We start from the raw sequence: 16,085 nt of genomic DNA on the forward strand, positions 1-16,085 counted from the left end.
AAACCGCTTTACCATGAGTTAAAAGAACTCCAAGCCAAGTAAAACATTTTCAGGAAAATTAGCGTTTTATTTTTATTATTAGACCAAGGCACTCACCTAAAAAAAGCAGCTAGTTATCACTTACCAAGTTAAAAATGACGTTACACACCAAGACAACAAGGGACATTACATACTTCCAAAGTGTGCTACACCCCAAGAGTCGGATTTCCTTCAAACATCAAACACCACAACTAAAAAAAGCGCAAATGCTAATGAAGACATGCAATTAAAACACTGCTTAGCTGCACAGTCGACAGTATGAAGTGACATCTGCAGACAAGAGTCACTGCTAAAAAGCATAACATTTCTGGTGTTTAAAATTATACATAATGCCTTAATAACAAAAATAATCCCAACCCCAGACTTGCTCATAAATTTTCCTGATTGAGCTTTTGACAACTGGGACAGAGCAGGGTCATGCATCTTGCTTGAGCTCTACAGCCTTCTGGTTACCAGGAAAGGGGTACAGCAGATCAGTTTAAGTCCACTTCTACATGAAACCTTGAAACTTTTCTTGTGTTCTTGCTGCCTTTCAGAGGAAAATACGTGCCCGCTTTGACAAATTCTAACTCTCTGGAGAGACCAACATCTTTCAGAAAGGTCAAATTTTAAGATTCTTGAAGTGTATTTTTGAAATACATGCAATCTATCAAGTTTAGTTAAAATGCACACACTGTATAAACACCACGTCTCCTGACTCACTGAAGATAGACATTTTTTTCAAGCTGTAGAACAATTGCCTTTAATGATGGATCTTCTGCCCAGTTAACTTTGCTTCCAATTATGACGTTCTATAAATGAGAAAGATTTACAAGTTAAAACAAGCCTTTAAGGACAATTCCTAGTAAAGTATTTCAAAGAAATTTTGCTTTATAGTTTTTAATTTGAAAGCCCTTGAAATTCACAAGTGTTTGAAGTAGGCAGGATGAAGAGAAAAAGGAGAAAGGGAATTATTGGTTTAGATCCTGTTGTTGATACATAGCCAAAAAAAAAACCCCAAATCCATGCTTTTTTATTTCCTAGAGGGCCTTCATACTACCTGTATGTTAAACACAGAAACCTAGAGAACATTTTTAACAATATGAAATACAGTTTGCCACAAACATAAAATAACACAGTTAACATTCTTACCCTGCCATTCTGGATTGAAAAGGGAAATTTAAATTTAACCAAAGAGGATTTGCTCTACTTAGGGCTCAGAAAATTTCAGGAATACAAAACCAGGAGATAGTTTTAGACTCTAAACTAAATCCTGGTACAACGTTAAATTTCTCATTCTCAATTTGACATGTAATGACATTATCAATGCGAAATAGTAGCAGCCATAGCATGCAGAGCAAAAAGTCAGAACATTCTTTTTGTTCTTGACATTCCTATGCAGCCTGAGACCCTTCCACTCTAACCGAAACCATGAGGTTTTTTCCCTCACTTTGTGTGACTTCACATTGCAGGTGACCTGCCAGTCGCTGCATGTATACAGACTAGTTAGCAGCCCCTGACACATGGATAACCAAAAGAGCAAAGTCTACACTGCTGAAAGAATTTGGAGACTGGCTGTGGTTGTAGGCCAAGGCTTTCAAAGCACTCTAGGGGGTGACACAAACAGAGAAGGCCAGAAGGGGCAGATGAAGGCTGCCTGGTAACATAGGACTAACACCTATTTATTTTTTCTAACCATGAGATGGGGAAACTGATTTGGTAGGGTGTAGAGGTTACTCAGAGCAGAAGAAAATACAGCCATTACTGTGACAGACATTCTTCAAGAAAGATGCATTATTTTTGTACCTTTAAGGAAGCAAAGACAGATTGATAGACTGTCTATAAACTCTGCAAAAAGTTAATGCAAAGATACTTGTGACAATTTCATTCTCTTAGCCTTTAAAGCAATAGAAGTCTTCCTTCTATGCACGGTCCTTCCATTAGCACTGTTAAACTTAAAGGTTTTAGAAAACAATTTTGTGTTGTTAAGTTATATTTGCCATACAGTATATTATCTTGAGTGTAATGAAAAATTGTAAACTTGGTTCTAAAAGCCACACATTACCTGGAACACATTTTGAATTATTGTAGTCATCTGTCTTTCTTTTTCTAATTTATTAAGCATCTTCTCTGTTTCAGCAACATTCACACTTGCATTTTTCTCCTTTTGCCTTTTCATCATGGTATGAATTTGCTGTAGTTTCTGTCCTCCATATTTTTTTAGTGCTGTTACAATTTTAGGAAAATTAAGCATTAAGTTAGGTGTACTGAAGATACTCTTTCCCTCACAGCCACCTAAAGCACTTCCACTGCATAACCCTTATTTCACACTCTACTCCTTCCCTCCAATATACCTCAATATAATTCTTTAATGAAAGAAGCAACACATGCTGTGGCTACTTGGTCTCAAACTAAATCAATTGGCTCCCTGGCCAACAGTAAAACAGAAAGTACATTGTATGCTGCCTGCATTTTCCTCACACAGGGACTAATTTGCATCTCTGTCCTATACCCTGTTTTCGAGTGCCACAACTTTTATAGGTCTTTTTTATACCTTTTAAAGACCCTTACTCCTTTTTCAGATTTCACTGAAACCAAATTCCAAAGTCATACAAGGAGCATATGGACATGACCAGCGAATATTACTATTTTATAGGAAACCAGGTTAAAAACTAGATTGATTAAAGGTGTTTAGGGGCAGTTCATATGTTAAAAGAATGCTGGCAGAGCATTCCTTCCTTTATTTGCAAAGATATCAGTATGTTCATTTTTCCCATGTGAACAGTTATTTCAGTGTGTTTATTCATTACTGTCAATATATACACAATTCCCTATACATGAATCAAATGATAGCTGTTAAAATTGTTAAAAGTTCTGAATATTGACATCATATCTAAATTTGACCCACTTTAACAAGGCTACTGAACACCAATATATACACACTTCTTTTTAAGTAAATTCCCTCTCTATTCTGCAAGCACCTCATAAATGTGCAGTATGACAAAAAAGTATCTTTTAGTTGATGTAGGGGTGATTTAAATGGCAAAATAATGTGTAACTTTCTGAGGAGCTTACATGAAATAATAAAATGCTGCCACATTGTTTTTGAGTGTTGTCTTGCATCTCTCATTCTAACATGTCAGTCTCAAGTTCAAATAGGGAACGTGCCAGCTCATGTCTACAGTACTTTCTACTCTTTTAACAAGTTTAATAACTGTGTTTTGTTACTTCCCATGTAAATTAATATTGCTACAGGAACAATTTTAAAATATGAACTATATGAACTCTACATTAAAATACAAACTAAAGTCAATACAGATAACACACTTACAGAGTCTCTCCTTTTTAATGTTAATCAGCTGCTGTTCCTTCTGATGTAGTTTCTGAAAGAAAAAAAAAGTATTTTCCTTTTTTTGAAGGACTTTTGTCTTCAAAAATATTGGAATATGCTAATTCAATCCATAAACACAGCTAAGGGCAACTCAAACAGACTTACTTACATGATCACTTTAAGTAATCCTTAATTTTGACAGCAGTGGGAACTGCACCCATGTTACTACATGTTTAGTTTTGAATGACTTGTGCAGTCCTGTTGCTTTCAAAGTGCACTCCTGCTCATGCTGAGGTTGGTTGACCTGCACAACAGTAACAGAAGCTAAAACTGCCACTTACCTGCTGATTGTCAATAATTGTCTGGCTGAGCAACACAATGCGTTTCATTGTTTCCAGGATCAGACTACGGAAGGAAACAGTTGCATACCTTAAGACCATGAATATAAGTCAGTATTATAAATGTTTTAATCAACTTTATTTAGTTTAAATAAAGAATTTCTAATTTCTCCTAATAGTAAATTGATATTACATGTCACTTCTTTTTGCAGTTACACTTACAATATCATTTCTTTTTACAGTTAATACACTCAGTGTCATTGTAGAGGCCAAAGAGTTCTGTCACTTCCCTCTCAATTTCCCTAAGATTTCATTTAAGTCTGTCCAACATTTTAAATCACAGAGTTTGGATGGCATCAAGAAAGCCCAGCCATCTGGAAATGGCTATGAATTAAAGCTCCTAAATCAAGGAGATGCAATCTCTTAGCTGTATTTCTGATAGAAATTAAATTTCTCATATTACACTTCATATGCATCCACCTGTTAATAACAGACATGCAGTGAAAAGCTACTTTTAAATATGTTTAAGCTTTCAGTTCTATTTCAAAGACATTTTGCTCCTACATAGTTAATTAATAAAGACAGCAAAGCAGAGGCAAGGCCCTGTTACAAGCCTGTAATGTGCTCAGCTATTATAAATGCAGGTAATTCAGGCACTAGAGACAAAAAGCTCTCCTGGCTACAAGCAGTTCTCACTAGTGAATCAAGAGTTATGATCTCTGTAATCAAAGGTGAGCAAATTCAGAGCTGAAATGCAAATCTACCATGAGTGTATGAAGTCTGATTATGCTGATTCTAGCCAGAAGGTAGACAGTGTATCATTCTGTCAAATCTAGAAAAAGGAAGCTTTCTTTCACAAGAGGTAAAATGAAATAATCTAGAAATGTGTCACAATAAACTGTACAAAGTCCATTGCTTTCTAGCCATCTGACTTCTGAGAACACCTTACCGTGAGTCCTCATCATCTTGTTTCAATTTGTTTCTCAGGGCATCCATAATTTGTGTCCTGCATATTGCAAGAAATAGCATATGACTGATAAGAACTCATAAGAAACTGAGAGAAGCAGGAAACCAAGAGAAGCAGATTTAAAGAAGTAATATAAGAACATAATTTCCAGGATTCCACTTTTGTCCACTTTCACATTGGAATTATATAAACAAAATATTCAGTACCTTTTAAATACCACACTTCTTAAATAATGGGGCTTAACTCTCAAGACAGGAAAGAAGTATCAATGCTTATTTGTAAGAATGACAACTCCTTTTTCTCTTGACCAACATATTTGGACACCATTAATCCCAGAGTCTGCAGAAAGGAAGCTGGGCAAAGGTGTGAATTCAAATCAACAGCCATGAAACACATGGGATATCTAACATTATCAACTTCCATCTTTTCATAGGCATTTGGAAAATACTGCCAAGAAATATGCTTACTGATCTGTACAGTCACTCCTTCCCTACTGTAAAGGAACTTCTGGGGGTACACATTTCAACTTGTAAGTTTTTAGTTTTGGTGGGCTTTTTAAAATTTTGTTTTCTACAGCATATCAATCTGCATTCCTATTGTTCAATGTACTTAAAATCTCCCCAATCTCCCATATCACTTTAAAATCCTATTTTAATCAGACCTATGTATACATGCATAGAGGAAAGCTCCAAATAAAGGGTGAAGAAAATTCTACCTTTGCAAGGCCAATGTCTTGTTCCAGAAAGAGACTTTTGCTTCTTGTATATCTCTTTCCAAATGTTGTGTGGCACTGAAAGACAAAAAGCAATAAGACAGATTACCTGAGTGTGAAGATAACAGAGTTTAAAAGCAGTGTGACATTTTAAATTGCTTTCTACTTATCTAATGTAAGAATTTTTCATGTGAGCCACAAATCATTAGGGCCAAGAGTAATTTAGCATCTGGAACTATATTAGTGAATTCTAGCCATCACATAAAGGACTGCAAATTTAAAAGCCACATCAGGTACAGAAGTACAATGGGAGAATGAATAAAGCATTTCTTCCCCACCTTTCCTCTTAGTTTCCATTATTTCCACCAATCTTCTCTGAAGTACTGATTGTTAATCCAGCAATTCACTAAGAAGGAATAACTGGAAGAGAATTTTTCAGTTATCCAGTGACATACCTCTGGATAAAGTTTTCATCAATTCCATGATCAAGGAAATTTTCTTGACCTGCAAAAGAGAATGTCACTAAAACAAGCACAACAGAGACTTTTAAATACAACCTATAGAGCATAATAGATTAGCAATTTTTGTGTGAACAAATTATTTCTTACTTCTATCTCCAAACTTTATTATCTTTTACTGTTACTGAGACTATGCTATCAATCAGTATATTGATTGATAGCATAGTCAAGTCAGTACTATGCTATGTATCAGAAATAATTAATTTAGCATTTTTTAGACGAGCTAGAGCTGGGTTCATGACATTGCTCTATTTATGCCACTGGATAATTCAGTGGAAGAGCATGTACCCAACTGCATGCTGGGCTGTATCAGAAACGTGGCCAGCTGGTCAAGGGTGGTGATTCTGCCCCTCTAATCGACTCTTGGCACACCCCACTTGGTGTGCTGCATCCAGGCCTGGGATTCCCAACATAAGGACATGGATCTGTTAGAGAAGGTCCAGAGGAGGGCAATGAAGATGATCAGAGGGCTGGAGCACCTCTCCTGTGAGGAAAAGGCTGAGAGAGTGGTTGTTCAGCTTGGAGAAGGTTGCTTGCTGAGTCCTTCCAGTCCCTGAATGGAGCTTACAAGAGAGCTGGAGAAGAACTTTTTACTAGGGTATGTAGTGACAGGACAAGGGGGGACAGTTTGTACCTGAAAGAGGGTAGGTTTACATTAGATATACTGTGGGATGATGAGGCATTGGTAGAGAGATCGCCCAGAGAAGCTGCGGATGCCTCATCCCTGGGAGTACTCAAGATCAGGTTGTCAGGTTGGATAGGGCTTTGAGCAAGATGGTCTAGTGCAAGGTGTCACTGTGCATGGTGGGGGGGTTTGGAACCAGATGTGTTTAATGTCCCTTCCAACCTAAATCATCTCGTGACTCTAGAGGTAATGGAAACACCTTAAATCAGTATTGCTGCCAAACACTTTGGCAAACTTTTGGCAAGACTACAGCCTCAGTGACCAGATTTCTGAAAACCATCACTATATGTCAGAGACGCCTAAAGTTCAAACCCAGAAAAGGAAGGAAAGAGCAGTGGGCAGCAGCTATATGGCATCTTTGTAAACATTCAAATATGTCTCAAAAGCTGCCTAGAAAACATGTTAAATCGTACAGCCAGGAGAAAAACCCTAGTATTATCATAAGGAGCACTTTTGAGAAATAATTAAAGAAAATATTCAAAAACTATATATACATATATAAGAAATATATATATGCCACATCCCATTCATTGTTAGTGCAACATCCCAATGCGAGGAGGGATATACTTACTGGCAAGAATAGCCGTGTTGTACGCCATGAGCTGCTCCTTCATTCGGTCCCTCAGGCTGCGGCGGGAGTAAAGCGACAACGGTCAGAAGCTGCGCATCCCTTCATCCCACCCCTGGGCTGCTGCCCGTCCCACCGGCACTAACCGGAGTAGAGGGCGGACACCGACATCGTCGTAGCCTCCGCCGCCGCCCTGGGACCACCCCGGGGCCGGAGTCGGCACCAGCTCCGGGGGTGGGGCCGGGGTCAGGGTTGAGGTCGGGACCGGGGCCGGGGCCGGGGCCGAGTCCCGGGTCAGCGCCGCCATGGCCGCACCTTCAAACCGCGCGGCTCCCGGCGGCCCGCGCGCCCTGCGCCTGCGCAGAGCAGCGGCGGGGCGGGGTGGCGCAGCCCTCAGTGGCCCTGGTCCCGTACGTGCAAGGGGAAAAATGAAAGTAACATTGGCAGAGCACTAGGTAAAGCGCAATAATCCTTCCCTCTGACCTAGTGTTCACGCGGAGATAGAAGCAATAGGTGCAACCTACTAACGGAAGTAAAAAATAGACTGCAAAAAAGAAACACTAAGTGAAGAGAGCCGCTGCACAGAACCAGAGACTTACTTGGGTTTAAGAGCAAAGGCAGCTGTCAACCCAATGATCCTGTTCACCATTAAACCAGGTGCGACCTCAGGTGTCATATTCACACATTTTTTTGAACATGCCAGGGATGCTGACTCCTGCACAACTCTGGGCAGCTTGTTCCAATGCCCGACTACCTTGGACAGCCTCTAACTGTCTAAGGGAGGGTACAGTATGGCTTCACCAGCCAGTCTCCTAGAGTCCTCAACAATTTCTTCTTTTTTGAGCTCTGCCACCAGGCTGAGCAGATCATCCACCACACACAGCTGCTTTCTCTGCTGCCCCCAAGTCTAACCTGGCGGGCACTCCCATCAACAAATTAGCAGAGCTCATGCCAAGGCTGCTGTCCATACACCACCCTGCGTGACCAGCCACCTGAGCTGGCCCCAGAGCTCACCCAAACTCTCAGCACTGGTCACAGAGTCCAGGGAGATGCTTCAGCTGTAGGAGGAAGGTAACTGTGCTTCTCTCCCCACCAAAAAACCCCAACCGAACAAAAAAATGTGAAAGCTTAGTAAGTTTAATACAAATAAGGTACTTTGTATATGCAATGAGCAGCATTCCGCTTAAATTCATATAGAAGTTAAAACTTTTTAGCCAGATCCCATATAATGGGAGAGTACAACTGTTCAGTGGTGCTTATCTTGGTGTTGGCAGTGGTGGTGATACCTTAAAGACCTGGAAGTGAAACAACACATTTTGAGCCAATATTAGTATAGGAGATAATATAAAAGCTGGTCTTTATTGAAGACCTCCAGGGGAAGATATGGAAAAATTACACCCCCCATGGGGTGAATACTGTTTTATAAGTTTAGCAAATTAACATAACTGACAAGAATTCTCAATTAGATGCACAAGTGATGAAGTAATTCCCACATGTTCAACCATCTCTGAATCCTCTCCCAGCCCCTGCTGGACAGAAGCTAAACTTTGTTTTTGAAAATGTGTCTCAAAGAGCTGGCTTCAACCTTGGCTCCCAAGAAGAACCAAGACAGGATAGGGACCTTGGACCCCCAGGGTTTGGACACTGTGAAATGTGTTTTGTCTTTCTTCCTATCAAGGTAGGGAAAAAGTGAGGGGAAGTACTGGTGAGGAACTATGTACAACAATAATCTACAGAGCTATGAATATATATGAAGGAAGTGTAACAGCAAAAATCAATCAGTGGCATATTTCTTTGTAACTGCCTGCAGAGAAATAAGGTTGATTATGTTTATTCTGTTCACTAACACTATTTCAGCTCACTTAATGCTTGCTAATCAAGCCAGGCCCATCTGAGTACACAAACCCTATTCATGCATGGTCCATACCATCTGAGAAAGATAAAGATCTTCAGCTCAGAAGTGAGCAGATCTTATTTAAGTCTGTCTGCAGTGGCTCAACTGAACCAGCTTCTATGTGCCATGTATCAACACATAACCACGCATATTTCCCCTACCACTGCACCCTAAGATTCTTACCTTTTGCTTGGCAGCATACTTATTCACATTGATTACATTCTTTGACATATGCCATATAACTCAGAGAATGTCACTCTCAGTATAAGATGTGTAGCACTGCAGAAGTGATAACTGAAAGGAAGGGAATCCATTAGGTAAGCCTATTAGAATAATCCAAGTACACTGGGTTCTTCGTCTTCAGTTTTGCTTGGACAATTATGGTCTCTTGTCTCACAGTGGGAGGTTTTAAAAGGTACTGCCCTACTGCTGTCAGTTTTTAGTGGTCCAAAGGGAGACAAGAACATGGTGAAATACCATGAGGAATGGAGGAAGCATGCACCTTGTAAGAGTGGCCTTTTAAGCTGCTGCACAGGCACACTGAGTCACAAAGAAGGAGGTGACCTAACAAGCACAACTTATGAACATGCATCCATCGAAGAGTTTCAGAGACAAACAGAAGGCAGCTGCTGCAATCATGGATGGAGGGACGTGAACCATGTCATAATTCACAATGCACATGTCTATCAGGTACTTGGCCAGAATGTTTTGTTCAGTTTACCTGCAGTAAGTCAGAGTTAAATATTGGGTATCTCCAGGGCAAGAGCATCCTCTCAAGCCTTGGTTTAGTTAAACAGGAAGAAATACTTAGAGAACACTTTCAGAGTACAGGGTTGAAATTCAAGTGCCTTAATCACAGAACACTTCTCTGTTATATTAGGCTGCTCATAGGCTAGGACTGCCCCCTTCAATGGCAGTCTAGCAGTTATTGCAATATCAGTGTCATGTTCCACTGTGCGAAACTGGAAGGAGTTCTTTTAAAATTAAATGGTTAGGAACAAAATTAAGTCAAAGGAGAGAAACATTGTATCTAAGAACCATTTATTCCTAATGAAAAACAAAATGAAAGGGAGTTACTCTACTAAAGAGGGTTAGAGAAGATCTAGCAAGAGAAAGAAAAATGGGAAAGGGGTGGGGTGGGGAGGGAAGAGAGAGAGTGAAAGAGAAAGATTCCACTGGAGGTTGGCGGGTGCGTCCACGAGGTGGGGGGGTGTGCACACTGCTTGACGGGCAACTGGACACGAGGTGAGGGGGGCAGTGGGGCAGGAGGCCCAGAAGCCTGGATAGGGTTGCAGTGACAATCACAGCAGTGGACAGCAGGGTTGGATGCAGGTGGCTTAGGCAGGGACACAGGGAGGCAGAACAGACATGAGGGTGAGCAAGAGCCAGTGAGGAAATGAGAGCCAGAAGGCAAGCCAGGGGCCAGGGCAGAGAATCAAGGGATGGTCAACATGGCTGACATCCTGGTGGGAGGCTCGTATAGATCACCCAACCAGGATGAAGAAGTAGATAACTTATTCTACAAGCAGCTGAAGGATGTTTCAGGACCAGCAGCCCTTGTTCTTGTAGGTGATTTTAACCTGCCAGACATCTGCTGGGAACTCAACACAGCAGAGAAGAGGTAGTCTAGGAGGTTCTTAGAGTTTATGGAGGGCAACTTCTTGTTACAGCTGGTGAGTGGGCCCACCAGGGGAGGGACAATGCTAGACCTGCTGTTTGCAAACAGAGAAGAGCTAGTGGGAGATATGGTGGTTGGAGGCCATCTGGTGATAATGAAATTATAGAGTTTTCAATATTTGGTGAAACAAGGAGGGGCATCAATAAAACTTCCATGCTGGACTTCTGGAGGGCAGACTTTGGCCTATTCAAGAGACTTATTCAGAGAATACCTTGGAAGCAGCCCTTAAAAATGAAGGAGTCCAGGAAGGATGGGTGTGCTTCAAAACAGAAATCTTGAAGGCATAGGAGCAGGCTGTCCCTATGTGCTGAAAGATGAGCCAATGAGGAAAATGACCGGCCTGTATGGGCAAGGAGCTTTTGAAGGAACTTCACTTTTTTTGGAAAAAAAAAAAAAAAAAGAGGGTGTATCACCCTTGGAAGGAGGGTCAGATATCTCAGGAAATGCTTAAGGGAGTTGCTAGGTCATGAGGTCATGTAGGAAAAAAAATTAGAGAGGCAAAAGCCCAGTTAGAACTCAATCTGGCCACTTCTGTAAAGGACAATAAAAAATATTTTTATAAATACATTAATGGCAAAAGGAGAGCAAGGACAACCTCCATTCTCTATTAGATGAGGGAGTCAATTTAGTAACTAAGGATGAGAAAAAGGCAGAGGTGCTTAGCACCTTCTTTGCCTCAGTTTTCAACAGAAAGACAGGTTGTCCTCAGGACAGTTGTCCTCCTGGGCTGGTAGATGGTGTCAGGGAGCAGAACAGCCCCTGTGTAATCCAGGAGGAAGCACACCTGCTGAGCCACTTAGGTGCTCACAAATCTATGGGACCAGATGGGATCCATCCCAGGGTGATGAGGGAGCTGGCAGATGAGCTTGCAAAGCTGCTCTCCATCATTTACCAGCAGTCCTGGCTCACTGGTGAGGTTCCAGAAAACTGGAAGCTGGCCAATGTGACACCCATTCACAAAATGGGTGGGAAGGAGGTAACTCCAGGCCAGTCAGCCTGACCTCGGTGCCTGGCAAGATTATGGAACAGATCATCTTGAGTACCATCACACAGCACTGGCCAGGATATCAGACCCAGCCACCATGAGTTTAGGAGGGGCAGGTTGTGCTTGACCAGACCAACCTGGTCTCCTTTTATGACCAGGTGACCCCCCCTGGTGGATGAGGGAAAGGCTGTGGATGTTGTCTATTTAGACTTCAGCAAGACCTTTGACACTGTCTCCCACAGCACACTCCTGGAAAAGCTGGCAGCCCACGGCCTGGACAGGAGCACTCTTTGCTGGGTTAGGAACTGGCTGGATGGCCGGGCCCAGAGAGTGGTGGTGAATGGTGCTGCATCCAGCTGGGGCCAGTCACCAGTGGTGTCCCTCAGGGGTCTGTGCTGGGGTCAGTCCTGTTTAATATCTTTATTGATGACATGGATGAGGGGATTGAGTCCACCTGCAGTAAATCTGCAGGTGACACCAAGCTGGGAGTGTGTGTCAATCCATTGGAAGGTAGGAGGGCTCTGCAGAGGGACCTGGACATGCTGGATCAATGGGCCAAGTCCAACAACATGAAGTTTAACAAGACCTAGTGCTGAATCTTACACTTCGGCCCCAGCAAACCCCTGCAGTGCTACAGGCTGGGGACAGAGTGGCTGGCAGTGCCCAGGCAGAAAGGGACCTGGGGGTACTGCTTGACAGCCAACTGAACATCTGCACCTTGAGTACTGTGTCCAGTTTTGGGCCCCTCAATTTAGGAAGGATTTTGGGACACTTGAACATGTCCAGAGAAGGGCAACAAGGCTGATGAAGGGCTTGGAGCACAAGCCCTATGAAGAACAGCTGAGGGAGCTGGGGTTGTTTAGCCTGAGAAAAGGAAGCTTAGGGGAGACCTTGTCACTCTCTACAACTGCCTGGTTGTAGTCAGGTGAGAGTTGCCGTCATGTCCACTCGGATGCTGCTCGAGTGGCCCGGCCGGGCGACACGATGACGGCAGAAGGCACTCCTTTTGGGTTCCCCGAAGGGCTTGCAAGGAGTGACTCCGGAAGAGCCACGGGACGGCGAGACCACTGAGGAATGAGGCTGACTCCCCTCGGGGGCAAACGTCAGGTTTTACTGGTAACTCCTAGAGCTCCAACTACACCTAACTCAAGCCGACCGACGAGAGCCGAGAGGGACTCTGCAGCGACTTATAAAGGGGGGAGGAGAAGGGGAGAACAGCCAATGGGGTTAAACGGGGGAGTGGTTTTCGGGGAAACAGATAGGAATGACAACCTATTAGGGGAAGGTAGGGGAGGGGTCCCTGGCCCTGATCCAATCACTCAACGCACCTGACGGAAGTTTCCAGGTGGTGGGAATGGGCTGCCGAGTGATGGACAGGGCACCAGGGAGGGGACAAGGGAATGACTCAGCAGTTCTGCAGTTCTGCTCAGCAGTTCTGCTGAGTCAAGGGGCAGGCTAAGGGAAGAGTGACAAGCGAGGAACCAAAAGGGTATGGGGAGGCAACAGGGACAAACCATTTTCAAAACTTGGGTGACCACAATAATACAAACGAACATAATAAAACACAATACAATAGGGAGTCAGTCTCTTCTCCAGGCAAGCATTGGCAGAACTAGAGGACACAGCCTTAAGCTGTGCTAGGGAAAATTTAGACGTCAGAAAAAAATTCTTCACTGGAAGAGTGACTGGGCATTGGAATTGGCTGTCCAGGGAGGTGGTAGAGTCACTGTCCCTGGACGTGTTTAAAAGAAGACTGGATGTGGCACTCAGTGCCATTGTTTAGTTGATGAGGAGGTATTAGGTTATGTGATAAGTTAGAAAAGACTCTTTGTTCATCAAGACAGAAAGGAGAAGCCTTGTGTAGATAACAGAAAATCAAAGGAGAAGCCTTGTGTAAGATAACAGAGAACCAAAGGAGAAGCCGTGTGTAGATAACAGAAAACTGACAGACAGAAACTAACTAGTATGTTGATTACTTAAGCTGGTTGTGTAATTAGAACTTAGGTGCATATAACATAAAATCTTATATGGAAAAGACCATTACAGGGCCGTGGACTTTCACCAAGGAAGAAGAGAGGAGCCTTCGTCAAACGACCACCAGAGAGTAGGAGACAACCCCCTAGCAACAGAGGGCGCAAGCGCAGAGTACACCCAGACATACAGCAGACACGGAAGAAAGAGAGTATAAAAAGACTGCGGGAAGGGGGAAACGGTGTGAGCCGTTTGCGGAGCGGGGACTCCCCGGCTACACCCAGCGCTGTTTGCTTGCCATTGCTTGCTGTAATCAATAAATTTCTGATTGACTCTTGAAAGGCTGAACAAATTATTCGCCTCTATTTATAACAGGTTAGGTCATAGGTTAGACTAGTTGATCTCAAAGGTCTTTTCCAACCTAATTCACACTGTAAAAAAAAAAGGGGCAAAAATAGGCTAGGGCCAGGGCAAGAAGCAGACCTCAGCAGGCTGGAGCCAAAGCAAAAATACAAGATTCAAAAAGCCCCTCTAATCACCAAGCCTCAAATGCACAAATACAGTCTCAAAAAAGCCCCACTCCAAAAACCCACTCTTAAAAGAGCAAGTTTCATAAAGCGCCGGTCACTTGGGACACAGTTACTTTTTATGCCCCTGGCTCCTCCCAGAGCCCGTCTACTGGCAGATGACTATTGGCCCAGTCCAACCTTTCGCCATCTGATTGGAGAAGCCCCTCTGGGGAGTTCAGGGTCTCTTACTACCTGTCCCATTGTGAGGTGTTGGCAGGCGAAGTCCTCCCGGATGCAACGCTTCTTCTAGTTGCCTCCTACACGTGGCCCGTGTGCACCCCTCCTCCACATGCCTCTGACAACCATTGTTGAGGGAAATGAAAACTAAATTGGCTCCTTACAATCAGGCATGCATTTTAACACTGAATTTTGGTAAGTTAGGCTCATGTCACAGGAGCAGATAAATAAAACTCATTTCTACAGGGAAGACAGGTCTCAGCCAGGCTCAATTGCAGTACTCAAAAATTTTGAGCCATTTTAACAAGTTGCCTCAGTTAAGTATTCCCTTTTCCAGATTCAATTTACAGTAACACCCATTCTCAACACTTCTGCAATCTTTGAAGTTCTTAGGCAGTGCTGAGAGAGCAACCCAGAGAGAAGTCCAGAGCTTCCAGGATCTTCGTCTCCATCTGGTGGATATGGATCTTTGAGCAAGTGTGCTCAGCTGCATAGCTGAAGTCCCAGTGTATGGGTGAAGAATCTCAGATTTGGTGGCAATGTACATAGAGCTATGACACCAACCAGCTAGAGGGCTGAAGGGGAGCAGAGTGAGGGAACCAGCGGGCTGTCCCAGAGAAAGAGAAACGGGCAAACACCCATCGCCCTCCCCGCCAAGCGAAGACCGGGCTGCCCCTGGGCTGTACTCCGTACCGCCCGCTAAGCTGAAGCGAGGGGAAGGAGCGAGCAGGACTCGAAGGGCCGCGCAGGCGCCTCCCCGCGGCCACGGCAACACCCCTCTCCGCACCCCCGCCCGGCCCGCGCCGAACCGAGCCGACCCCATCGCGCACGTACCGAGCTGAACCCGCCGGGCAGGAGAGAGAGCAGCGACGCGGGGCGCGCTGCCGGTGCCGCGCGTTTCGAGCCCCCAGGTGCCGCTGCTGCTTGGCCACCCATCACTCGCCCATTGGCCGCCGCGCCCCCGCAACTCGGGCCCTGCCTACGACTGCACCAGGGAATAAAACGTTACTGGAAAACACAAACATTTTCCTCTTAATACACACACGTACTGCTTGCTCGGAGTTCCTTTTAAAACTGTTTAATATTTCAAAGTGTTTTGTTGCAACTCTCTGCATACAGATCAGGTGACTCGACTGAACCTCCCCATGCCCTTCCGTATTAAGACATTAATCAACTGGCCTCCACCTGTGGTTTGAAAACCTGCCCACAGCACAGTTCCAATAGATCTTGTGGGGAATCCTGAACCCTTCTTTGGTAGATTATTGCCAGACTAAACAAACTTAAGATGGATGTTTTAAGATAGACAATGCTTATTGCCATAATCTTCCTGCCAGGAGAGCCAGGAAGAACACTATGCAGGTGTGCTGGGTAACATGCAAAAACCTGCCAAATGCAATCTAAGAGGTAAGTTTGCACTTGCCTGTGAAGTATACAGGTATCGGCTCATCTTCACTGCCATGATCACAGTACCAGTCACCTTGATTTGTTTTGGGTTCTGCTGCTACAGCTGAAGTAGGAAATGGCCATTTGCTCAGAGGAAGCTATGGCAAGCACAAAAGCTTTACAATTATATTAAGGATTTAAAAGACATAATCGTGCCCCTTTTCATCATCATTTCATGTCACAATGGGGTTTGCTGAAATACTGTCAAGTCTAGTACAACCACCTCAAAAC

At 43.6% G+C, this 16,085-nt stretch overlaps 1 protein-coding gene across 2 annotated transcripts; it reads right to left on the reverse strand.

Moving 5' to 3' along the window:
• Nucleotides 1–46: 46 nt before the first annotated feature.
• CENPH (centromere protein H) lies at nt 47–9,495 on the reverse strand. 2 transcript variants are annotated; one of them, XM_053932073.1, is made up of 9 exons: nt 9,215–9,495; nt 7,141–7,196; nt 5,822–5,870; nt 5,370–5,444; nt 4,637–4,693; nt 3,691–3,754; nt 3,350–3,401; nt 2,084–2,244; nt 47–830 (listed from the first exon to the last, which is right to left on the reverse strand). In XM_053932073.1, exons 1-9 carry the CDS (start codon nt 9,229–9,231, stop codon nt 738–740), a joined length of 624 nt encoding a protein of 207 aa, XP_053788048.1. In that variant the 5' UTR covers nt 9,232–9,495; the 3' UTR covers nt 47–737. The 2 variants fall into 2 exon arrangements, with proteins under 2 accessions (XP_053788048.1, XP_053788047.1); XM_053932072.1 differs by lacking the exon at nt 9,215–9,495 and adding an exon at nt 7,284–7,497.
• Between the last annotated feature and the right edge of the window lie 6,590 nt (nt 9,496–16,085).

This window comes from Vidua chalybeata, chromosome Z (genome assembly GCF_026979565.1).
Source record: "Vidua chalybeata isolate OUT-0048 chromosome Z, bVidCha1 merged haplotype, whole genome shotgun sequence".
Taxonomy (NCBI): Eukaryota; Metazoa; Chordata; class Aves; order Passeriformes; family Viduidae; genus Vidua; species Vidua chalybeata.